General features: G+C 40.7%; 1 protein-coding gene across 2 annotated transcripts in view; it reads right to left on the bottom strand.

Annotated features, from left to right (window-relative positions):
• The window catches only part of CTNNAL1 (catenin alpha like 1), a 57,433-nt gene extending 49,877 nt beyond the window's left edge, over positions 1-7,556 (bottom strand). Inside the window, exon 1 of one of the 2 annotated variants that reach the window (XM_086895665.1) lies at positions 7,302-7,556. In XM_086895665.1, the coding sequence (XP_086751791.1) occupies positions 7,302-7,427 (126 nt within the window). In that variant the 5' untranslated portion in view covers positions 7,428-7,556. Of the gene's footprint in view, positions 1-6,687; positions 7,185-7,301 lie in introns of those variants that run through there. The other variant, XM_086895676.1, reaches the window with a different exon arrangement.
• Between the last annotated feature and the right edge of the window lie 19,085 nt (positions 7,557-26,641).

The following is a 26,641-nucleotide window of genomic DNA, read 5'->3' on the forward strand; positions in this document are numbered from 1 at the left end:
ACTTGCTGAGGAGGCCTCTGCTCCTTCAGCCAAGTCATTGATGAGCAATTTAAACAATGCTGGTCCCAGTATTGAACCTTGGGGGACACCACTTGTGACAGGCCTCCAACTAGCCCCTGTGCCACAGATTACAAACCCTCTGGGATCTGCCATTCAGTCAGTTCTCAGACCACCTCACTGTCCACTCTTCCTGAGTTGGCCTATGAGGATGTTGCAAGAAACAGTGTCCAAAGTCTTGATGAAGTCGAGGTAGAAAAAATCTGCTGCTCTCCCCTCATCCATTCAGGAAGTTGTTTCATTGTAGAAGTCAATCAGGTTGGTCAAGCATTATTTACTTTTAGTGAATCTATGCTGACTACTCCTGAACCCCTTCTTGTCACCCATGTGGACAGAGATCACTTCCAGAATGAGGCGCTCCATCACTTTTCCAAGGATTAAGGTCAGGATGAGTGGCCAGCAGTTCCCTAGCTCCCCTTTCTTACCCTTTTTGTAGGCTGGGGTGACACTTGATTTCTTCAATCATCAGGCACCTCTCCTGATCATGCTGATCTTTCAAAGACACCTGTGAGCAGCCTCGCTGTGGTGTCTGCCAGCTCTTTCACCACTCACGGATACATCCTGTCAGGGCCCATTGACTTGTGGATGTCAAGTTTTCCTACATGTTCTCTAATCCAACCTTCCTTGAAGAGGCAAAAGTCTTCCTTCCAACATTCCTTTACTCTGGTATCCTGAGTTAGAGATTCATGAGGGCTGATGTTGTCAGTGAAGACTGATGCAAAGAAGGCATTCAGTAACTCCACCTTCTCTGCATCCTCTGTTACCAGGGTCCTCCCTCCATTTAGCAACAGGTTCATATCCCCCTTAATTTATCTTTTGTTATTGATGTATTTGAAGAAGCCATCTGAAGACTTCCAAGCCAGCAAATCCACAAAAGAGCTCCCCCAAAAAACACTGCTAGCCTAGAGACAAAATCCAAAGGCCAGTGTCAGTAGCACTGACAGCAGCATACTGAATTCCACATCTGCAGTTTTATACTTGTCTTAAATCTCTCTCTTGGACAATAAGTGCTTTTTCAGTTCCGTGGAGAATAACATCAGTTCCACTAAAGATACAGTAATGTACCAGCTATTTCAGTCCATTTCTTCAGGAGTTATAACCCTGATGTATGCTGTTACTTCCTTACCACAGTTTCACCCTATTCTTTTGACAGAAAATAAGAACAGAGCAGAGCAGTCATTGAAAATTGTGCTCAACTGCAAAAGAAAGTGAAGCAATCCCTACTGCAGAATGTACCTCTGTGAGGTACTCAGAGAATCTGTGTGGAATCAAAGTGATATGCAGAACATGATATATGTAAATGTTAGATAACATAAACTGGAACAACTTGCCAACATTAGATGTTATTCACTAAGATTTCAAGGGGCTCAAAGATACAATGGATTATATCAACTTTCTCATGCAATCTCCTGCTTAAAACCAGGTAAACAGCCAAGGTACAAATGTTGCCATGATGCTTATACATGTCAAATCAATATAAAAAAGTTAAAAAGAACTAGTGGACACCCAAATATTGGCAAAGATTTAACAAAGGTGTTTCTTAAAGGAATTACTGCCTCAGTAAAAAAAAAAAAAACAACTAGATTTCTCTGTAGACATCACCAATTACTTGGATAAGAAGGCACTCCACTGAAAGAAAATTAGGAAACAAAATTTACACCACAGTTTTCAAAAGACATTAAGCAAGTCTCTGAGAGAAACAGAAACATTTTGTATAAATATTGAACTCATCAAGATACAATGATGAGAAGCAAGATGAAGGACATCAGAAAGTGAATGATTACTTACTTTAATAGAGTTACACAGAAACCTGTACTGCAATGTGGATTATTATATATAATCATAAAGAGAGAGGAGAGATAAGCAAGTAATAAAATGATGAAAAATTGTTGGTGATCCCAATTTATTTGGGACAATAAAGATAAGGTCTGACTACAGAACTACAGAAACATCTTGCAGCACTGACCAGGGAACAAAATGTCAAACCAAAAAATCACTGCAGATCAAAGTGATACAGATGGGCAAATACATTCTTAGCTTTCCTTATGAAAGCTAGGTCTGAGCTGACCATTACTGCTCAGCAACAAGATCTTTTGATTATGAAACAGATATCTATGAAAAAAATCTGACTTGTTCATGATGAAAGCAATTTCCAGGATCATCTACTCTAGTTCCCTGCTCAAACCAAGTCCAGTCAGAGTGTGCTGTTTATAGTCCTATCCATTCTGACCATCTCCAAAATTGCAAACTCTGCAGGAGCTCTGCACACCTCATCCAGTGCTTGGCCTCCCTTACACTGAAAAAAGCCTTCTCCTATATCTCATTATATTGTCCCATGTTCCAACTTCTGTCCATTGCTTCTTGTTCTGTCACCATACATGTCTGGGATCAGTCTGTCTTCTCCATACCTGCCCTTAGCTGGGTAACTGTAGGCTGCAGTAAACTCTGACATTGTCCAGACAAAAAAAAAAGGAAAAAATCACTGCAGATTCAAGTGATACAGAGAGGAAAGTACCATCCTAGCTTTCTACATGAAAGCTAACAGAGCATTACACCTCTCTTCTTAAGGTGGAACTTCAGAGTGAAGCCCACTGCTTTCAATCTCTCTCTTTATGTCACATACTCCACTATGTCAGTGTTTTCCCTGGTACCGTGGAGCACAGAACTCGACATGGTACTGTACCCCATGCTTCCTCACAAGTGCCAAACAAACAAACAAACAAAAAAATCACTTCTGTAGTCTGCTTGTTACATTCATGCTACCAACCCCAGGTACAGCTAGCCATCACTGCTGACCCTCATTCAACTTGTCCTCCAGGACTCCCATGCAGTGTTTTCCCATGGACAGCTGATCCCAGCCTGTACTGTTGCATGGTGTTAACCCTGGCTCAGCTGCATCACTTGGACTCCACAAACTTCCTGTCATACCATCTTTCCAGCCTGTCCCTCTGTCTAGCAGCCCTGTCATCCACAGTGTCAGACACTGCACAGTGTCAGACACTTCTGCTGTACAGAAGTTCACATGCCTGCTGAACGAGCTGGTCCATGCTCACCCCAGCATTCAGATCATTAATAATGATGTTAAACACCACTGGCCCCCATATCAGTCCCTGATAATTGACCAAAACAAAAAAAACAGAGAAAAGTTTACAGATTATATACAGACCTCTAGCTTGACGCACAATGGCTATTCTAAAGTCATACCTTCAGTCTGAAAATGGTATCAGTGAGCTTTTCACATTATTAGGAAAATATCAGCTGTGGGTTCTTCTTTAGGGTCTAGTATACAAATCCAGAAACTTCTGGAAAAACAGAACACTGGCAGAACATTATATAACATTATGTAACATTTACTGAGATGGGAATTATTTTAGCTAGCTTCAGAGAAAGCAAGAAAACAGTACAACAGTAAAGAACAGGTTTGTTTCTTTCACCTCAAGGCGCTGTTAACTTATGTAGACTCTAAGACTGACAACAACAGCATTCAGAAGCATTGTAGCATTTTGTAGCTAAAATAAAGAAAAGCTTAAAAGATTGTATTTTTTATTATATAGGTCAAGTCAATTCCAAAACCTCTGGTAGGATCTCCTATACCAAGAAAATTGGAAAAACATGTTCAGTAACATATGGGTGTGCAATCATCCTCCAAAGTGCCTATGACAAAATGGGCTTTCTGAAAGCCGAGCAGCTGTAATCACGTTGGTCTGCACTCTGGATGCTGGAGGATAGGTCACCTTCAACTGTGAAAAGTGCCCTTGTTCTTTCAGAAATACAGAAGTATAGGATGATTTGGGACGCAAGGGAAAGATCACCTAGTTCCCCTCCTGCTCTGCCAAGGGCTGGGACACCTTCCACTAGATCAGGTTTCTCAGAGCCACATCCAACCTGGCCTTGAACACTTCCAGGGATGGGGCACCCACAGCATCTCTCTGGACAACCCACTGCAGTGTCTCACCACCCTCAGAGAAGAATTTCTTCCCAACATCTAATCTAAGCATATCTACTTTCAGCTTAAAGCCATTCCCCTTTGCTCTATCACTACACACCTTTGTAAAAAGTCCCTCTCCAACTTTCTTGCAGGTCCCCTTTAGATACTAGAAGGCTGCAACAAGTCTCTCCAGAGCATTCTCTTCTCCAGGCATACAGATCTCAAAGCTTCCCTCTTTCTCCCCAAGTACCTGACTGAATATCTAGTCTGCTGCTTCTCAGAATGCTTCCTTAGAACAGACCTAGACAGACAAACTCCTACAACTGTGAAGGTACCTGACTGCTCCTACACTGGCACAGGTTCAGTATGGCAGCTGCAGAAGTCACTGGTGGAGCCACATCCTGAAAAGTGATTTTTCCCTGTCTTTTCTTTTCCTCAGCTGTATAAATGCCTTGTTATTAAATGAGTCAGCACTGACCACTTCAAACACCCTTCCTGACGTGCCCTGCCAAAAACTTTCCTCTAAATAAATGAACCCCAAAATAATTAGACTGGAAATGGGTAGCAGCAGCAAAGGAGATGTCTAGACTTTTAAAGAATACCATAGCATTTATGCAGGGAAAACTGAACTAAAGACACCTATCTCAGAGAAGAGAATACCGCTTATTTTAAAGAAAATTGTGGTGCTTGACCCCAGAAGTCATATTTTCTGAACTGCATGCCACATGCTTTGCAAAATACTGTGGAATATTCTTTTCAGAGTACAACTATGTAGATAGTGAAAAAGAAGTGTTAGCAAATACACTTAATACTGTGGCTTAAATTTGTCGTCTTTGTCATCTGTGGAACTCTTAAAAATGGGCCACATCAGGGTCTGAACAGATCTAGTTTAACTCTGTAAATCTTCTAAGTTTTAAAACAAATTTTAATTGGTTTAATAAGTATATGCAGTAATGACTCTAAGGGTAATTTCTCCTGCTGGAAAAAGGGGAATCTTATACCATTGCTGATAGCAAACGTACTCTGTTACAATATAGCATAAAAGGAAAAAAAAACCCAAGCTGCAAAATCCAATTAAAAAAAATCAAACAAAACCAACCCTCATAATTGCTGAGGAAGAACAAGCAGGCAAACACATGTTTACAATATTACAATGAGGATGATGTACGGTACAGTACATGAATTTAAATAAGAATCAATGCAGCTTTTTTTTTTTTTTCTTAAAGAAAAGATTTAGCCCCACATGAGCGATTGAAAGTGAGTTTGTCAGACAAGGCACCTTTTGTTTCCTCTTTGCTTAAAATAAGTAGTGAAAAGCAGCAGGAACATTCTGACTATTTTTTTCAGTAGTGTACAAGTATCACATAGCGCTTCTCAGATTTTAATAAAAGGGTAAACAGTGAAGTTAACTTCACAGTAGGAACAAAGCCCTTTGCAAGTGTATTTTGTACAAGCAGAAAAGCAAAGTCCTGAGGGTTACTGCATTCACAGCTTATGCAGAATCTACAAGCAAATTCTCAGACTAAGAAGTACTCTACAAACACCATTTTGCATAAATTTCCAAACAAAGCCAGCCAGTGAGATCTCAACTGAGCAATCCAGATGGAATGGTACAGGCAGAACTGATGAACCACTACAGTAAGTGGGGCATTTTACCAGGCAGGTGTAGGGAGCTACTGCTGATATCATCAGCAACTTCAGCCTGAATCTGAACAGAGCTCAGCGCTCATGCTTCAAGGAACACACTTCTCTCAAGTCTGGAGTGCCTTAGCAGGAAAACAGTGAGTCCTGAGTGTTCACAAATGCTCAGACATCCCGTATACAGGGAAGTGAAAGCTGCTTAGCCATTCTGGAAGATGCTGTCACGGGCTTTGTGGTCAACGAAAAATCATACATGACACACTTCTCTGTGGGTTTATTGCAAAGGTAGTAAAATCACTGTTATTAGAGAGTACTCCAGAGAAATAAGACCATCTTCACACAAATCTGCTAAAAGAACAAATTTAACATATGCAACTAAATTCAGCTTTTGCAACTGGATGTGTTTCTGATTGCTCTTCAGCTTCCTAAAAGAGGTCTGCCCGTTTTATCACAGGACTAGAAAATGCATTTACTTTGCTTTGGAGCAAGTGGTTCAATCCCTTTGAAGGGCTTTGCTGTACTGATTGTGATTTCTCCAAACAGAAAAATTAATACACATTACCATAACGGGTACAGAAACACAATTACCCATCAGAAACCTTTTCTGCAGCCCAGACATACAAATCCAGAACAAGACTTACCACAGTTTGTTTCCAAATGGATTAAGAGGATATAAACACCATTTGACCTCGCCAGGACTAATTATTTTTCTATAGCTGTTACATATTGTTTAAAGATTTTGTACAGATATATTTTGACTTGCTAACTTTATCGATCAGTGCTCAAAGCACAAAAATCCTATAGAGCAAACACTGTGCTGTTTTCAGAAATTATTTTTCAAGAAACGAAAGTCTAATGAGTATGCCAAATGCTAATTTTGTAACTAAATGTCTGAAAAAAAAACCAACAGCAACAACAACAAAAAACATCAACTCCAAAGCGACTGGCATAAAATTACTTAGCAGAGCACCGAAAAGCCCGAACTGGGGGAGTTTTAAGGTCATTTAGCACTGTGCGGGACATGCTAAAAGGTCACCAAGATAGTTTGCCTATTATCGAACCTTTTAAAAATCGAGCAGTACCCCGGGGTGCACTAGGAGCTCCAATCAATGCAACGCTCAGGCCAGACCGCGAAAACACAAAGCTTCGCCGAAGCCCCTGGAAGACGAGCGCTCTCTCCGGCGCCGAGCAGGGAGGAAAGGAGCGCGCTCCCACGCGGGCAGCCAGCAGGCGGGAGGCTCGGGAAGCCGGGAGCGCTCTGGCGGCGGGGCAGTCCCTCCGTCCCCCACCCGCCGCGGCGTCCCGGGGCTCGGACGGCCGGCGGCACCGCAGCGCCCGGCGTTACGCAACGCTCCCCCGCGACCTTGCGGGGAACTTCGGAGTCTTTCTCGGGGAGGGACGTGCGAGCAGCATCACCCACAAGGCACCGGCAGCCGCCCGCGGCCGGCGGGATCCCGGGACGGGCGGGAGGGGGCGCGGCTCAGAGAAGTTGCCCCCGCCGGCGCGGCCGGAGAGGGGGCCGCGGAGCGACCCGAGCGCGCAAACTTCGGCGGCGGCCGAGCTCCGTCCCGGGAGGACAGAGCCTCCCGGCGGGACCTGGGGCAGCCCCCCGCCTCCCGGAAAATTGCGGGGAAGGGGGGGGTGGGAAATCGTTCTCCCGCGGCGGTCTTCCTACCTGTGACACCAGCGGCACCAGCGTCTGCTCCACGGAGCGCGTGCGGATCTCCAGCCCCGCGTCCGCGCCCAGCCCCGACGAGGACGACGAGGAGACGCCGCTGCTGCTGCACGGGGACGTGGCCATAGCGGGGCAGCCGGACCGGGACCCCCTCCGGCCGGGACCCCCTCCAGCCGCGCCGCCGCCGCCGCCGCGCTCCCGCACGGGCAGCCCGCAGCCCGCGCCCCGCCGCTCCCCTCACGCCGCTCCGCCCCCGGGCCGCCGCCCCCGCCCGCCGGGGCTCCGCTGCCGCGCCGGGCGATGCCGCGCGCGCGCGCTCAGCCCCCCCTCAGCGGCCCCTTCCCCGCCCCTCGGGACGGGATGGATTTAAAGCGGCAGCTCCCGCTCGCACAGCTCCTCCTCTCCCGCGGCCGCAGCCCCCCGCCCCAGCCCGCAGCCGGCAGAGGAAGGGAAGCGGGGCTGGTCCCGACATCACCGCTCCCACCCGGAGTTTCCCCTCCGGTCTCGCTCGGGGCGGGGGCAGGCGGAGGGTCCCTGCCTGAGGGGGGAAGCCGGAGCAGGCGGTGGCTGAGGGGCTCGGGTGGCCCCAAGGAGGCGGCAGCCCGGGCAGGGGACCGGCCCTGGGCTGCAGCGGCACCGGCTGTGGCGGGAAGGGCGGTCTCGGTCGGGAAGTGTGGGGCGCCGGTGTGGGGGCCAGGGAGAGGCAGCCGAGGAGCCGCTCTCCTCTTGAGAAAGGCTGCAGTCACGATTCGCCTACTTTCAGCATCCGGCGGGCTGATGAGGTGTCTCAAACTAAACGCCATCAGCTTCTCTCTTAGAAAGAAGCCTCACGGCGAAGTGGGGAAAAAGCTTCTGGCTTTGGGTAATTTGTATTCCGTACCTGGCCGCTCTTAAGAGAACAGCTATCCTGCTTCTCCGGGTTTGCTCAGCCCTGGTGCTAAGGCAAGAACATCTGTGATTGATCTAGCAAAAAGAAGGCAAAAGTAATTCAAAAAGTAAAAGTGGTTTAGTTTGTGTTGTGGGGGTTGTTAGGGACTAGATTCACTCCTCCACTGCGTTTAGTAACCTGTGCTTGAAAAGTATCTGTACACGGATACTTACAGGTCTCATTTGGCTTGTGTGTATTTGGTACGGCAGATTCTTCTACAGGCTTGTCTGCCCAAAATTGTGGACAGGGAACTCAGCTCTTCTGGCTGGTATCCAAACTATCAAGGTGCGAAGCAGCTCCAGCCCAGCACTGGGAGCACTCCGTGCAGTGCTGTGCGGGACAGTAAATCACTTCCACGCAACTACTTAGTTTTCTGGTCAGAGCAGATGATTTGTGTTTGACTGCTCAGCTCTTGCACAACACAACTCTGTAATCGTGCCTTTGGCTTTCTTTATGTTTTAGATCAGGGCTTTTGTATCATTTTATGTCTTCAAAAAGATTTCTGACCCTTCTTGCACATAGCATCTTTTCCACAATTTTGATACACAGACATAAGATAAAGGACAATATTTGTTGTCCTTTAGAGTCCTGTGGGCTTATCCATATTTATTAAAAAAGAAAATTGCCAGAGCTGCAAGTATAACACTAGATAACGATATGACCCTATTCCTTAGCTCTTCAGGAAATTGGTTTCCAACAGTCTCATATTTTCTGAAATGACATCTTATACAACATCAAGTGTTTCAGGAGAGAACTGAAGGCTTAAACCTGCCACGGTGCAAAAACATCTGGTGAAGACTTGAAATAAATGCTAGTCATGCTTGATCAAAGTATTTACAGCACACTTGAGATTCCTTGTTTTGTTTTTCTCCCAAACTTTTAATTTTCTTACAATGTGTTTTTTTTCTTTTTCAAGTAATATGTTTTCCTTCTCAATAGCCATATTCTGAGCTCTGGCAATGACTGCTTTCTTTTACATTTTGATAGAGTACTGAGGGCAGGTGTGGTTGCAGCCTCCCCAAGACTCCACACAGAATCATCCACCAAAGCATCAGAAATACAAGAGAGAAGTATATTCCTTTTCCCCCTTGTTATTCCCACTTAGTATTTTATGAACATTGCCATAATGCAAGTTAACTCTCATCAGCATCTACAGACACAAGTCTATGATTCACATCAGAAATGCACTAGAAGGCCATGAATACTTGGATGCACATGTGGTTTATAATTTGACATTTTTGTCACTTGATTTTAAAGACAGCTGCCTGTCATCTTCAACACAGTAACAGATCAGACATTCCAGGAAGGACAGGGTTAGTAACAGAGGTTAATGATTAATTTTGAAGATTGTAACTTTTTTTTTTTTTTAGTAGAAGAAATGTTGAGTTTAAAAGTTGCAAAACTAGTTTAAAAATAATTTCTTACACTTAGTGGACAAATCATGTGAACATTGCAATGCCTTTCTGCAGACAGAAATTCTGTTCCAAATCTACCACTTTGTTTTACTTCTTGAATTTTGTTTTCACTTGAGAAGCAGCATTAGTGGGTGGTGCTAGTGACAGCACTGTCTATCTCTCTCAGTTCTCTTCCTCAGGTGCTTCTAGTTTTAAGCATGGAAACCATGCTCTGCTTCTGGAATCCTGTGCTAGGCAAACAGAGAGCATGTTGTGATGTTTTCAGTATAACACAGTTGAGAAGCTCTAGCATGCTGCAGACTAATATCTTTGAAGACACCTTGAGGAGATCGTCAAACATCATAGCCTGGAGCTTAATTGTGCTTTTTAATTATGTTAAGACAATTTGAATGAGCCAGTGTGATAGATTGCAACCACACCTTTGGCACGCCAACACATACTTCTGAGGGAGCACGCTGTGCAATACACAGCAGTAGAACATTTTGCATACAATCATCTTCAGCCCATGAAAGCAGTAGCCCATCACCCCACAAAGAACATCCTTCATGGCATCAGGGTGTGAGGACCACCCACTGGCCACGGCAGTCTCGTGCTACCACTTGAGTTACCACTGTTCAACTCTGCTTTTGAACCTGCAAAGCATTTGAATTATGGAAGACCAGAGTAATGCCTAATGGACTATATTTCTAACTTCATAACTTAGTGGTCAAGGGGAAGGAAGTGATTCATATCCTCATGGCATTAAGAACATGTCAATCAGGTCCTCCTTGTACTCTTTCCAGGCTTCACTCAAGGAGGTGACACCTGCTCCTCTGTCCATGATCTTGGGTTCTGTGACTGGTGACAAATTCCTACACAGAATGCAAGCCAGTTTTCCTTCATATAGCTCTTCACTTTTACTGTTCCTATCAGAAGTAGCTTTTGTGGGAGACAGCTTTACTACCTCACACAGTGCTGTGCCAAAGTTCTCAGACAAAAGTGCTGTTCCCCATGCTCTGACATTCTGTCAAGGATGGCTGTTTTGAGCCTTTATGCATAGTTGGGCCTCTCATCATGGATGGTGACCTCTTAGCTTTGATTAGAATTATATGAAACGTACTAATGTGTGTACTAAGCATATCATATGCTACCTGTGCCATGGCTTGTTTGAAGAAGCTGTCAGTCAGCCTCAGTTTGATGGGGCAGCTGGCACCTGCTCTTACTTTATAGCTAAGATGCATGTGTTCCTGGCCTGTTCAAAGCAAAACAAGATGGGTAACAACCCAAATGGTTTAAATTATGCTTTTGCTAATCTGGTCACTTTGACTAGCATAAGGTTCAGCAGTGAAGACAGGAAGCCTTTCCCAGTTGGAGAAACCTTCCTTAGGAAGCAGATTATAGTTGTTCCATATGTGCTGTTGAGGCACATGCAGCAAAGCAGATGCCATTTAACCAGTCAAGGCAGGTTTGAACTTGTGAGCGGTGAAGAGGAGTTTAGCAGTTTCTGTCCACAAGGAGCAGTTGTTCTAGGAAGCACAAACTGCAGGGAGAACAGGGAAATACTGGTAAAGGCCAGATGATGAGATCAGAGGGCTTTTTAGTCAATTTTCATAATGAGCACTTTTCAACACATGCTTATAATGAATAAGACATAGGAATTAGCTAAATTATTAACACTTTGAGGATGAATTCCAAGGGGTAATTGGTCTTTATCCTCCCACAGAGAGCATCCCAAATATCCAGGGATGAGAGGAAGCAGTGCCTCCATTGCTTCCTTATCTCTCAGCTGCAGTCTGGAAAGCAGAGCTGAGTGGGCTAAGTGTCAGATTCCTCCCTTTCTCTTTCCTCCAGGTGAGATTAAAGTTATAGCAGTGTGGGAGGGGAAAGCACATCAATCATCCTTCCAGATGAAATTTAGAAATCCACATTAAGATTAAGCTTTTCCCTCGATTGCCTTTGGTTTCCTCTAAAACTGACAAAGTCATATTTCTTTTTTTTTTTTTTTCAGTGGATATGTTTTGCAGGCAGCTTGTGAATCAGTAATTTTAAAGACAGCTAAAAAATTAGGCTTTTGAGAAATATCAAAAGATGAGAGACTAGCATTGCATGAAATGTCTAATCCTGATTATTAGTGGTTATTAACTTCAAAGTACATTACTTCTTTATAAAAACAATCAATCTTTTATGTTTGCTTCATGCCCCATAGTAAAATACTCTTTAAAAAGACTACATTTTTTTACATAGATAGCATTTCTATGACTTTACAGTGACTATATTTGTCATTTTGTGAATTTACTAGTTTCACTGTTGGATTGCAACAGTTATTACAGAAACTATGAGGAAGAGGGGATATGAAAGTAATGGATAGACATATCTGAAGGTCTACAAGTTAGTGTCTATTTTTTTCTGAAGATTTATCTAGAGTAATGATATAATAATAATATATATATTCAATATGTATAATATCTGTGCCTATACAGCCAGAGGGTGATTTCAAGCTCCCTCTCCCTTTGAGTTTGCAAGGTGGTAGCTGTCAAAATCTTCAGCAAGTAACAGCTATTTCGCCTTGGAATTAAGTGTGATACACCTCCAAAACACTTCTGTCCCCTTTGTCTGAGAAAAATGAGGGCCCTTGTTTGGATGGTCAGATGCTGATAGCCCATCATGGCTTCACTGCCTCTTTTACAGAGCTCAGAAAAATAGAGTTACCTGTGGTAGGTCTCCAGGAAGTCTAAGGACACAGTATTTTTCATCTATCCCAGCACGCCCAAGAGATTTCTGTAATGAGTAGCAGTTTTTGAGAAAACACCTAGGCACAAAACATATGTTTCCTTTATCATGCTGAACACAAAGAGCACAGAAGCTTTAATCAACCAATCAAAATAAAAGAAAGAACATTAAAGTCAGGGCCTGAAGGTTATATCCCACTTTTTCATTGATGTTTCCTACCAAAGCCACCTGCAGTTGTAGAAGGTGTGTGTCTGAGGTAGGAAAGAGGAAGGGAACAATTTTCAATCCTGTAAAAATATGCTTTTTTAATGATAATATAAGACTTATTGGCAAGAAAAGACCTAGTGGATAATATATAATAGATACTGCTAGAGTTACCCAAGACTTTTCATTGTAAGACCCATGCTTTTGATTGAATATGAATATGCTGAGTTTTAAAAGAGGTACTATGTACTGCAGGAGAAGCTGAAGCTGCTCTGTAATAAAACCTGGGGTTTTTCTTTTTCTGTATTTAGAGCTTCCTTGTGATGTCCTTTAATACATATTACTGATATATAGACTTGAGTCTTACACTGATATTGGTGTGACAGCTTTTGGAGGTGAAAAGTCTCACCAGTTTAGCTTCAGCTGTGAATTTGGCCTTATTTCAAAAGGACATCTGAAAAATGCAGTTTCGACTTGACCTGTAAGTAAGAATTAATCTGCAGTTTTGTAAAGTCATACCCTAGGAATGGTGGAGTACAGAGTTCTTTTCAGACAAACACTACATGGATTTATCAATGCATTGCTATACTCTTTCAAACTCAGCACTGCTATAACATCTCAGGCAAAATCCCCTAGATGAACCATTCCTAGATGTTAAGCAAAAGTTTTGCCTTCCCTCCTTGCAGTCTGTGAAGTTCTTCTTTTGCACATACATATTTTTTGAAGGACTGTGGCTGAGGCTTATTCATTACATCAAGGACCTTGTTCTAAACAGGAGCTAACACCAGTTTCAGAAGAAGGCATGAGCAGCCATGCAGTATGCAGATACAGGATAATCAGCCCTCATGGAAGTCTTAAACTGACCTGTAGCTAGGATTGGGAATAAGCTTTTGATGCCAAATCTTTTATCTCTTTCAAATCTGTGATCATCCTAGCACTGAATGGTATTTTTTTTTTTAAAAAAAGTTCCAATGGGTTATAAAATAAATATGGAGGATTAAAGGTTCGAAGGAATTTCTAGCCTGCAAAATCTTTAAGAGCATTTGCCACCTAGCAACAGCCGGGAACGTGCATTTCCTTCAAACAATCTGCAATTGTGTGATTCAGAAAAAACCTCCACAGTGTTTATAAGTGCAATTGTAACTTACGTAGGAAGGAAAAATGCAGCAAAAGGCTCTGGTTACATCACTGACAAAGGATTTCATTACCATAAGGAGTCCCTAACAGGGTGACAAATAATCAAGATTAAAAAGAATGTGTGAGACCAGCAGAAAGGGAAACAATGACGTTCCCATTATAGCTGTGGCCTTTGCAATAAATGATATGTCAGCTTTTTCATTTTGAATTGTGCTGAATAACTTGGTGATTTTAATTCATCAGCAAATGAATACTTAGATTAGAAGCTATTTTCTTTTCAAATGTGCGTTTGCTAACTTAGTCATGCAATAAATACCACTCTCCTTAAAAAGTGTGATAATATAGATACTGCTTATAGAAGATAATGATTTAAACCACAGATACTCTGTTAGTTTGCTCAGATATGTGAGGAAAGTATGGGAATTATATGAGAGGAAGTGTAATTGCAGCATGCATGAGCTGGCTGGCTATCAAAATCCTGTTGGTCTGGATTTTGTGATGTTAATGAGATAGTAGGGGAAAATTACACAGATGCTAATGCACATGGGTTCTATTTAGATGATTATCATGCATAAGTCTTTGCAACATCTAAGAATATACTTTATTGAGTATCAGTTATCCCAGTTGTTCTGTTTTCCTCCTTTTTTTTTTAAAAAAAAAATCTCATTAAAGGAAAGAACCTGGGGATATCTAAGGCCACTGCATCTTTCAGACTTCCCTGACCTCCAAAATATTGTCATTTGTTAAGGAATTTCACCAATGCGACATTGCTAAATTAACCTGGATCTGTTCTAAAAAAAATGAGCAGCTTCTAGACTTGTGTTGATAGCATTACTTAAAATTCTTTATTAGCAGGGTACTAAACCCCACTTTGTTTCAGTGAATGTTCTTTATAAAAGACGGGTTGTAGTTTCTTCAGTTAACAAACCAACTTAAGCCCAACAAAGACATTACTAATATACATTACTAACAAAATACTTCCAATGCTAAAAGATATTGTTGCTAACCCCTTACAGGCAGCTGGTAGGATTCAATTCTGTTTCTGGCAGCAGGAGAGTACATGTTGAAGTATCAGAATTGGAGCAGAAAATTGTAAGTGCAGCTGAAATGGAAGGGGAAGCAGCAAGCTATTGCCAAGGGAGCACAAGGATTTTTGAAATAAGTACATTCAGTGAGTTTATACTAAATATTAAAAGTCCCAGAAAGCATAATGTAAATAACTGAAAATTTAGAAGTCTCTCTTTTTCAGTCATGTTCAAAGTACTAAAAGCATTTCTTAGAACCTGACATTTGTACTGAATTGCCAATGCAATATCAGCCATTTTCTGGAAAACATCTAACGTAGACAGGCCCTAATAGGCAAAAGTTTTGATAGCAAAATGAGGTGTTGCAGTGCAAGGAGAACATTGGCAGAATGGATTTTTTGCTGTACTCACTACCAGTAGTCCTGGCATGGTGAGTCTTCCGTTGATGTACTTTGGAGTGGTACCACATGAGGATTGCATGTTCAGGTATGCTTGGGACACTGTTCATGTTCCTCAGCAGGAGCAAGTTTGTAGATCACAGGTGGAAAGCACTTCAAAGTCCAAGCTTTCTTCTTTCACAGTTGATCTATTGTAACAATCAGAATGTGAAATCTAATTGTGGGCTTTGGATAAGGAGAAAATAGTTTCCTAAACAATGTTTCTTTGATTATGCCATAAAGGATGGCAAAAACCCTGCTTCTCTGAAAAGAGGAGAAATCAATGTATGTGAGACAGTTTGTGTTTTCTGAGTTTCAGGACTTATGCCAGCTATTTAGCCTGCATGTTGCTTCAGGATTCTCAAGACCTCATTTACTGTCTATGCCTCTATATGTACCCAATTTGATTTCTCACAATACTGTGTCTCTTTCCAAGCAGTATAACTAGAAAAATATCACTCTACTTTAAAACAGTGTATTTTTTGTAACTTATAATTATATCCTGATGGAGTTGCTCCCTACTCTGCCTGTCACTCTCAAATACTGGTACACATTGGGTAGGGAATCTCAGCCCTTTCAACAGAAACTGCAACAACTGTATTTCATCAACCTCTGTGTCCTTCTTAAAAGTTATGATCAAGGTGCCAAGGGGATACAGCAAATGATTATATTCTTCTAGCTCTAGCAGAGCTTATCCTTGACTTTGAAAGACAGATGATTAAGATTCACATTTTTTTTTTTTTAAATGGGCACAGTGGAGGCAAGACATAAAGTGAAAATCCACCTAGATTAGTGTAGCCTGGTGTACAGGTCACACATGTAGCTTTCATAACCTGATCTAAATCCCTGCTTAGACAGCTTCACATCATGGTCTTGAAAATAAATTCCCACTTCCCATCTGCGTGTTTAGCTATGGATCTTTCAAGGTGGTGTCTCTTTTTGAAGAAATCCCAGTCAGGCTTCATCTTCATTCGGATACAAAACAGACACTGCTGTTTTCTCCACAATTAATTCTTACCTAAATTCAGGGGGGAAAAAAAAAAACCCAATAGTATCTTTTCAGTCTTAACTTTTTACTAATGTACTTATGATTTACTGCTCTTTTTATTTCAAAATAGAGTTGGGACTTAAAAGTGTAATCTGGAGCAATTCGCAGTACATTTAGCAGTGTTTCAGAAGGTTTACCTTTCATCCCAAACAAAGAACAGTAGACTCCTCTTAAGGTTTTAAACATAAGTTAATTTTGTACTTCCTAATGTTCTTTGCAGTATCTGAAGGTGCTTTAGGACATTTCCCACCAAAGCCTTCATAATGGAAACTGAATTAATAATTTTGATTCCTAAATCATGTATCATTTTGCTTCCTCCTCTTAAAACTTTCTTTAAAAGAAATCACATATTGAATATGAGTTTTAGAGAAAGTTCAGTTTTCCAAGGGCACTTTATAAAAAGCATAAGCAGCTGTCTTCAGACAGGGATTTTGTGTATATATGCTGATCCCTACAGACTTAATGTGCATGATGGAACTGTACTATAGCCATGCAATTTGAATTAGACTGTTACTTTTATATCTCTTATCACAATTCCTTTCCAGTTAACATTCTCCTCATTTAAATCCTGCATTTGTAATCCCTTAGGATATTTTCCCCCTATTTTTACAGATAAAAATATTCATAAGATTAGAATCAGTAGTTTGTCATATTCCTCATTTGAATACAGCAAACCTGCTTATAGTTGGTTCTGCTATACCTGGTCACAATTCTTTAGCAAAGAAGAATAAAACCCTACAAACTGTTTTGTTGCCTTATACTTCTCCCAGTAGGGTTTAATTGAAGGAAATTCTTTGGTGAGAGTCAAAACCCTTCAGACACTGGCCTAAAAGTGTTCCAGTGGAAGTCAGCTGTCATCTCCTGAGTCCTCTGGGTCAGGCACTGAGGTCAGGTCAATAAAGAGCAGGTTTGTGAATTCCCACTTACATAGCCCAAGCTCTGGTCAGAAGAAGGCTGTATTCTGGCTTCCCACCACCTGATAACTTTTCTTACTTATCCTCTGTTCAGCACTATGGATGTTCTCAGGTTTTGGCAGACTAATGTGGAAAGATTGCTAGCAGGAATTAGGCTGAGGGAACATGCACCTATTGAACCTTACAATATTTATAGTTGTCATGACTCTATTTTTGTCCTGTTCTAGAGTTGATAATGAGAGACAGTTTATCCCTATTTACGCATCTCTTTTTACATTTATTTCCTGTCTAATGTGACGGGTGCAATGAGGGAGGGAGGGAGGGAGGGAGGGCAGGGCGGGGAGGGAGAGGTAGGGGAGGAATTCCTTCCCAGCTCTTTGATTATGTGACCCTGAACAGTATTGATCATCAAGTATCCCAGTATTTGAGTTCACCTTCTAATGATGAATTCACCTTCTAATGATACATATTATTTGTTATTCCTCTGCTTTTCAGAGATACAGACTTCTCCAGTCAAAGATCAATGACAAACTCAGAGCAGAAGTAGATTTGTTCCCAGTAAGAAGGTACTACCTTCTTTTCCTTCCTTGGCAATTTTCCTTCAGAAGAATCAGTCACTGACTTCCTGGGGTTATTTTTTAAGAGATTTCCCTTTGATCCTAAGAATGTACTGGAAGCTGATCCAGCCATAGTTAGTGTTCTCTTTTCTGGATTATTTATGTGAGGCTGCTGGGAGAATTGGTGTATTCATTTCTCTGGCTTTTACTTTCTATAGATCTCAGCCTTGGAGATCATCTTGGAGAGCATCTTTGAGAGTCAGAAAGGGTAACAAAGTAACAAATGGTCTTTTTGTTCCACAGGGCCTCATACTACTCCAAGAAAAAAAAAGAAAAAAAAAAAAAAAAGAAAAAAAAAAGAAAAAAATAAGATAAGATTTGCATGGTTTAGCTGAGTAGGTGTTTTAATGATTTCTAGTTGAGACATGTTGCTGATAAAGTTTTATCCTTTTCCAGTGGATGACAGACAAAATTTTGAAACTGTTAATTGAAGGTAAATTTGAAGAGTTTTTTTAGGTGGGAAAGTAGGATTGTGTTAAGTTCAGCCTTGGAAGAAGACAATGCCAGGAACTATGATCAAGGATAAAAAGGCTAAGTTTAGGCTACTCCTTAAATTTTTTTTATCTGAGGTCAAACTTATTGTTAATAGCTGCCTCTCTTTGTGCTAAGACATGCAGTTTAGGGCCCATATAAAAAACACCAGTTCAATCCATACTTTTCCAACAAAGCAGCTATAAAGCACTAACCAGTTCATTAATAGCCATTCAATCTGAGTAGGATTTCTTCACCCAGCTGTAATATTACTTCATGGAAGAGTTCCATGTTTTCAGATGAATGTTTAAAATCAAAGTCTGTTGGCAAATGGAGGTGGCTGAGCCTCCTCTGTTCCACAGCCCTAAAGCACAGAGGGCAGGCAAGGCCAACAGGCTAAGCAGGCTTGTTAGACACAGCTTTCTTTTTAGGACAATTCTTCTGACACATTTTATTAAGCTCTAAGTTGAATATAGGTGGAACCTGTTGCTCCATTATAATGCAGAGCTAAGAACCTTCAGCTATCACAGTTTCTGACCTAACAAATACTTGGAGAAAGCTACTGATCACTAAATCTGAGATTAGAACAGGAATCTGGAGCCCTATAACAGGCTAAGATTGAAGATACGCTTTGAATATGGTTCCCTAATGTTCATAGATATGTAGCACATCTTAGTTCAACAAAATAAAGGGACACTGGATTAAGTTACAATATCTATTATAAGTCACAAAACTGGTAGTACCTGAAAATGCCTTTGCATTTGAAAGACTCAGGAACCATATTTTGTAAGGAAAACCTTAATGAGCAATTACATAAAACTGGAAGGGCTCTTGTGCAGCAGCATTTAGTTGTGTGCCAGTAATATGTTCCAGGCAGCTGTGATCTCTTGGAGAAGGCTATAAAGAACATGAGTCTTGCTTTATGACAGCCTGTAATACAATTTCTAACAGCCTGATGGAATGAGAGTAATTCAATTCTTTCAATTCTTTTTCCAGTGTAGACTTTACTGAAAAATGTAAAACAAAGTGTATTTTAATTTCTTATATTGTGTTATTTGTTATTTGAAAGTCTAAAATGAGGCTAATATTGTTGGTTATAGATTCACTGGTAATTTCTTTTAGTTAGTTGAATACAGAGCTTTCATCAGATTTCTACAGTGAATATTTTCCCAAGTAAATTCAGAATTATTTTCAACAAATGTTTCATAGTGAGACTGAAATTCATTTCATGCAAACGTATCACAGATGGTACCATTCAAATGAATGAGTGTGGAAAGAAATGCATAAAATTGATTCATCTAATTATTTTAAATACTTATGGGGAAAAAATAGTATCCAATACTATTTTCAACAGATTTTGTATCCTCTCATTAAAAAATGCTGATCCCACAGACTTTTTTTGTTATGGATTAGGAGTGATGTTGTTAAAAAATATGTCTCTATAAGTACAAACCTGCAGCCTCTAAACTCACCTTCCCTATTATTTTTTCCTAAATGTATTTTTAAAAACCTCTCATTTTCTTTCATCAACTAATGTATCTAGCTTGTATTACTTCCCTGTAATTATTTTCTATATTTTATTCTGTAATCATTGTTTTTGTCATTTGTCTCAAGGGAATTTGAATGACTGAAACAAGCAGACTCTATTTTGTCATCATTTTAATGATATAATTTTGAAAATTTCTTTAATATTTAACATATAGTTCATGGATCCAGTCATCCAGTAATGCACTCTGCAGTAACCAAAAGCCTGCTGATGAAATCTCTGTACTCAGATTAGTTTGCAGAAGTTTGTCACTTTTTCCGTGAAATGAAATTTTCCCATTTTGTCTGAAATATTAGCTGGTGCAAAAGGATGGCTGGAGGAGCAGAGCCTACAGTGCTTCCATCCCCTGCCACTGCTCTGATAATCAGGAAAGCAGCACATCTGTCACTTTTAGCAGATGAGCAGTGCTGCTGCCTTCTGAAGTGAGACACCTGAAGGGATCTTACCTGCAAAGGGCTATTTGCACCCGTGGTGTAGGAATTATTCCCATATGCACTCTCTTCCAAGCGTAGCTTTTGGCTCCCAGCTTGGTTTTGATAAAAACAGTACTCAAATTCTAAGTACTTCTGACTGATTTGAATTCTGTTTATCAACAGGTACAGTATGTTCAGGTATTATTATCAAGTTAGAAAAGCTGCTAATGCCAGAAAACTGAGGGGGTTTTTGTATATTTTAAATATGTAAAATTCATGAGTACTTATAAGCGATGCTGCATCCCATATTTCTAATGAAACTCTACTTGATAGCATTTCAGTTTTTACACAGTTCAACTTTTCAGGTGCCTTTCATGACCTAATTCTACCAAAGTATTTTTTTTTTTAATTCTAACGTGAGAAAAACACAGCCCTTGGTTTTAGCAAGAATGGTTTTTAACCAAAATAGCACAGTTCACCATTTTTTCAGACTTATTTCTGAGACTGCAATGTGGTCTACGCAGTTAAAAATGTGGCAATAAAACAGTCTTATAAATTCTTGTACAAGATGTTCCAAGAATGCAGTCAGAAGAGGAGACAAAGAGGACTGGTGAAGGATAAAACATTGTGCAGGCTCATTTGCAGTTCTAAAGTGAATGCCTTTATGTGGCTGCTGCCTTTCCTTTCCTCTCCTTCTCAAAAGCAAGACTTCCAGGAGAGACTGAACTTTAAATTCGTTTTGGCATTTCTTACTGGGAGGAATTTACTAGTAGCTACAGCAAAAACAGTTAGTGATTTAGGACTAGCTTTGACGTATTTGCTTTTCCTTTAACTCCTTAAAGACAAGACTTTAGTTTTGCAACATAACTAGCTGGGTTTTTTTCTTTCTCTAGTTTGCAGACTGAGTTAGGGGAATATAAAGAGTTGAAGGTGCTTGGACTTCCACAGCAAATCTGTAGCTAAGTCATAAACAGATGCCTGGGTTCTTCTGTCCTCTGCTCTAACCATGAGACTCACTGTGTGTTTTTGCCAATACTTATGTGATAGCTCATGGATTTTGAACTGATAACATTCTGGTTAGGAAGCTGCTCAAGAAGTAGTTGAGTCATTGGTGGATTATATTTTTAACTGGTGTCATCATCTCACCATCCATTCTACCCAGCATCAGTTTGGCTGTTGCAGACCACCTATTTCCTTTTACTCTGGTCCTGCCAGAAAGCATTTCTAAGCTGCTATGCACTGCACTCTGCCACTTATGCAAATTCCTTTAGATACTATAATATACTGCTTAAGTGAAACCAGCAACCTAAGTGCTACATGAGAAGCAGTTAGGCTTTGTTTATATCTAGAGTATAATTCTAGTATAATTATAGAGGCAAAATATGCCAAACACTACACACACACACACAAAGATATCCTTAACAGGTGTGCTTTATATAGTAAAGCTTGAAAATGCTTCAGGTTTACTTTCACACAGATTATTGTTACTATTAATGCAGTGAGAATCTATACCAAACATAAAATTTGAGAAGTTACCAATTCCAAGACAATGAATAAAGTTTCACAACTATGGAACAGGAGGATCTCCACAGAGTCAGATAACAAGGGAAGAAGTGTAGAGGCTGAGTTCTGGCAGGGTTTTTAATTCATCAGGCAAATTGGAAAGTTGACTAATATACCAGTTACACTTTTTGTTACCCTGTGCTAAATGGAAAACCACCTTTCAAAAACTGGTATTGTTGAATGTCATGGGGAACCACTCCAATCCCTGTCTATCATACAATGAAAAAGCTTTACCACCCTAAACCAAAGGAAACCCAGGGCAGATACTTTTAACAAAAGGATTTAACTGTTTCTCTCTAAAACAAACCCAGAACATTGGCTTTCCACCAAGCAATTCAAGCCATGTAAAGGAGAAGCACAGCTAAACCAGCCTGGGAACTCTGACTCATGGGGTCAAACGTCCTCCTTGTTGCAGAGGGGAAGCGGTTTGCACCACCCTTTTTCCTGGCACAGCCCATTTCCTCCTCTCCTGCTGCGGGATGCAGCCCAGCCCGCTGACCCATGAGCCCATGGTGTTTTATGTTCTCTGCCCACACCAGAAAAAGGATAAGTCAGTCCACCAACAGCTCCCTGCCATCTCATACAGGGCAGCAGCTACTTGCTTTTCTGTGCAGGCATTCAAAAGGGCTCACAAGAGGGCTTCAAATATTTTTGTAAGTGTTGACATTTTGGGTGATAAATTCTTCATTTAAAAAATGTTACTGACCTGACTAATACTTTAGTAAATCTGCTATTAATTTTTGGCACTTCACCAGAAATTTCAGCTGATGATTTCAGTTCAAGTTCTCAATGATGAGAACTTCTATTGTTCAGTTTATCTCAAACACACTCTGTCAAGGTTTCCAAAAAAGGTGTAACTACTGGTTAAATGCATTGAATATGGTTGTGGAGTCCGAGAGTGTGCACGAGGTTCCGTGCTAGCCTTCCCAAACCTTTCCCTCAGTTCCAGCTTACTGGTCTCCTGACAACTCAGAAGTTAAATTGAAGGGTACACTCTCAGTTGTCCTGTAATTAAATTCCTGGAAAAGCATGAATTCAGCTATTGATGTATAGTGGTCCTTTGCAGCACAGCCTTCACTGTCAGCCCTCCTTCCAGGTCACACAGACTGTGTTCAGGTCTGCAGCAAACCTCTCTTTTGGTCCTTCTTTGGTAAGTTTTGGCACTTGTACTCCATGACCCTATGGGTTCCTTCCAACTCAAGATATTCTATGATTCTAAATTGAACCTCTACCTCTGCAAATTGCACCCCTCTCCTTGTTTTCCTCAAACTTGAAGCACTGGAAAATATACTACAGGTACACCCAGATCCTGTGTTTCTCTGGAATACCACTGTCCTTACAACATAACTGTCCTGCAGTTACCCAGAAAAAAGCCCCTTCTCCCCCTTCTTCTGCTTTGCTCCTTTAGGTGTCCTCCCAAGTGAGACTGAGATTTCTGCTCTCCTATCTGCTCATTTAGGTACTGTGTAAGAATGGGGACAGATCAAATGGTGATGGTGATCCCCTCCAGCAAATATCTACACATTGCCTGTGCACCTTAGAGCTAGACTACAGAAAAATCCAAGCCACTGACAGACGGAAATTTATACAAGATGGAAGGCTTCATTAATTGGGTTATTTTACTGTGAAACAGTGTACTAGTGTTGCTTTGCAACAGCTACTTGAGGACTATGTTTATGTATTCAGAAGTGTTGCTTTAGATACGTAAATTTCTAGCTGGCCCATAACTTATTTTCACAAGACTGTTATTTTCTCCTGTACTGTGCTACCTCTCAACTGTCACGTTCAAGTGAGAGACTTCAGCTGAAGGATCTTGAGACAGTGCTCTGTGCCTTTGTTATCTGTTTGGAAGGGGATTTCTGAACATGGGGGAAACTGTCATTAGTTCCATCCTTGCATTATGGTTCTTTCTATCCATGTGTACATAACAAACCAGTCAACAAACAGTGAATCAATTCTTTCAGTAACATTCCATTGCTGCAATCTTTACAGAGTGTTGGTATCAATGACAGCGGCCAAATCTCAGAATTCTATTCCTGTTTCTGTTGTTCCTCAAGGAGAGGAAAATATCCTTCAGTTTTTAAAAAAAAAAATTCTCCTGCTCATGCATACTGTAGACAGATGATTAAAATATGCCATGGGTATGGCAATGACTTCACAGTTACTGCTTCCCAGTTTAAATTGTAAAACTTATGACTGCTCCATAAAAATATCTTGTAAGTTTTTCTCTTATGGTGAATTTTCATTATAAACTGCTTTATAAATTCAGCATGAACATAAAAGGAAAAATTCATGAAAGTTGAGCACACTCTAAGCTGAACTTGGCAGCTGTACTGGGTAATACACATGACAGAAAAATGGAAAGAGAAGAATTAACAGGCAGTGGATATGAATATGAAATATGTCAGAGTTGTTCTAAATCACTAATGTTTAACAAAATATTCATTCTCCAAAGATAATATTTAAATTATTGGACTTCCACCACTTAATAAAAAATATAATTTCTTTGAATATCTTTTTGAAAAAAAAGGAAGCAGAGTAAAGGAAAATTATCAGATTTACTTTCCTGTTAAGCTCCAGTAATGAAACACCTATCTAGAAATGCAGTTCTTTCTCAATGTAGGCCAGGGTAGTAAAATTGTACACTATTTCCTTTCTTAATAAAAGATATATAGGCCACAAAAATTTCATTATTTTATTAGGAGATTTCAAGGGTGTCTGTCTTGAATTGAAGCAGCTTCGTTTGGAATCCTTTTTTTTTTGTTTTAGTTCCAATTACTCTAAGCCAGGCAGTGTCCCCCATCATTAAACTGATACAGTGCACTTGGGGACCATGGTCAATAGCACAAGAAACCTGCCTGGGAAGCCCAGGCTGCTGAGAAGAATGGGATTATGAGTTGCATCTGAGGTACCAAAGGAAGGAGGAGGAACAAGATGGTTTCAAACGACAACAAAATTGTGGGGTTTTACATTTTTCAACTGAAATTTTCTAATTGAAAATTAATAAATCAGTATTTTTGTTTTTGGTTATCATCCATTTTTCAACAGTAGAATTCCCAGGAACTAAAAATTATCAGTTTTAAGAAATCCTCCTGGAAAATAAAATACCTGGTGGGCCTCTTAAATACCTCTTACAGGAACAGCTACCTAAGCTTCCTCTCATTTAGCTTTCAGCTTTACAGGTCACAGGGGCACAACAGTAATAACTTTCTGAAACACTCAACTGCTAGGGCTGTTTCAGAAGATTTATTTCAGATTTGTGGAAGTTCTGGGTCCTGAGAAGTTGGGCTGGGGTGTTGTAAGAACTTAGTCTGAGATAAAATAGCAGGTCACCGTACAAAATGGTCCTCTCAGATTTAGACAATCTGAATTCCAGTTTTGCCTTCTGAGGCTTGGCTGCTTGCTGGCTTCCTAAGCCTGTAATTCATATACAGAAAGATAAATTTGATATCCGTGACTGTGACAGCCAGTATGCCTTGTGTATTGGAACAAGCTCGCAGTACTCCGTACAAAGCAGCTCCCCAAAGGGCCCAGAATATTTAGGATCGGTGCCTGGGAAAAGCAGTGCTCTCATTGCTACAAGCAAAAGAATCCCATCACAATAATTTTTCTGTTCAGAGTATGTTTCTCTGATTCTTTGCTTTCTTTGCTTTCTTTGCTTTCTTAATTTTCTTCAAAGTCCTCCCAGTTTCTAAATTTCCCTGTGTTGGCACAGTCAGGACTATGTGTTATTCCAGAGAATTTGCATTTTGGTGTGGGGATAGTGCACACTTCTTTTCACAGTGAAACAGAGCACAGCCCACAATATGACATAAGAAAATGAATCTTATTCTGAAGAATTTTACCTCTATTCTGTGTGATACTACCTAGTGAAGTCATTAATCCAAGTTTCATTCATCAGGTATCTTGTTCTGTAAATCTGAGGTTAAAAGGAACCATGACATTAGGAACTGGCACAATGTTAGGGCAGAAAAGTTGCCTTTGCATGTTTGGGGGCTCTTATTGGTTGATTGGTTTAATTTTACACTGGATATTTTTGCCGTTCTTCTGTTTGCTATTGTTAAGTAACATTTTGGACCTGGTCTCTTCATTACTTGAAATTTACAGGTGTTTTATCTGAGCATAATTTGCTATTGGCAGATTATTCTTCTCAAGCTCACAAAACAAATTCCACTTACTCTCTGTGCTCTCAGTCCCCTTTATTTTTCCCATGTAAATAGTTATGTGGATTTGAAGAGAACCTCAGAACAAGGGGTAACAGAGCATGGGGGGACAGAATATGAGTTAATCAGACCTTACAGCAGGCAGCTGGGTACTATTTTCAATAGTATTCAATATTCAAGAATATTTTTTGCTAATGAGATGCAGGAGATGATACCAGTTATTTCAAATATTTCAACAACGCTGGGACACTTAGGAGAACACAACTGTTTTCAAGCACTCACTAATTTATGGATTCAGTTAAGTTGTCTCTTCCCCTGATGACTGATAATGCTGAGAGTTAAATGGATGACAGAACTACTCAAGTATCAGGAAAAATAAGTGTGAAATCACTCATCACTGGAGCGAGTGCTATTCTTGTCCCATCCTGATAAACCTGAGCCACATTAACTGGGATGCCTGCAGGAAGGGCTCAGCCAAGCTCCAATTCCAGTGCTCCTCCAGTCCGTGTTCATTGCTGTATTCATCCTGTATTCAGACTTTGCCTACCACTTGAGCAGTTTGAAGGGCTGCCATCCATCAGAGTATGGGAAATGCAGTATTTAGGCAACAGAGCAGTTTTGGCTGCACTATACTTTGTGTCCTCGCTGCTCTGTGTTACACCACTGCAGTTGCACTGAACTTAACACACAGCCTCCTCCATGGCAAATTCCAAGTGATTTTAGAAAGCTTTCTCAGGATTTAGGTGGCTG

This window comes from Cyanistes caeruleus, chromosome 1 (assembly GCF_971803275.1).
Source record: "Cyanistes caeruleus chromosome 1, bCyaCae1.hap1.1, whole genome shotgun sequence".
Lineage (NCBI taxonomy): Eukaryota > Metazoa > Chordata > Aves > Passeriformes > Paridae > Cyanistes > Cyanistes caeruleus.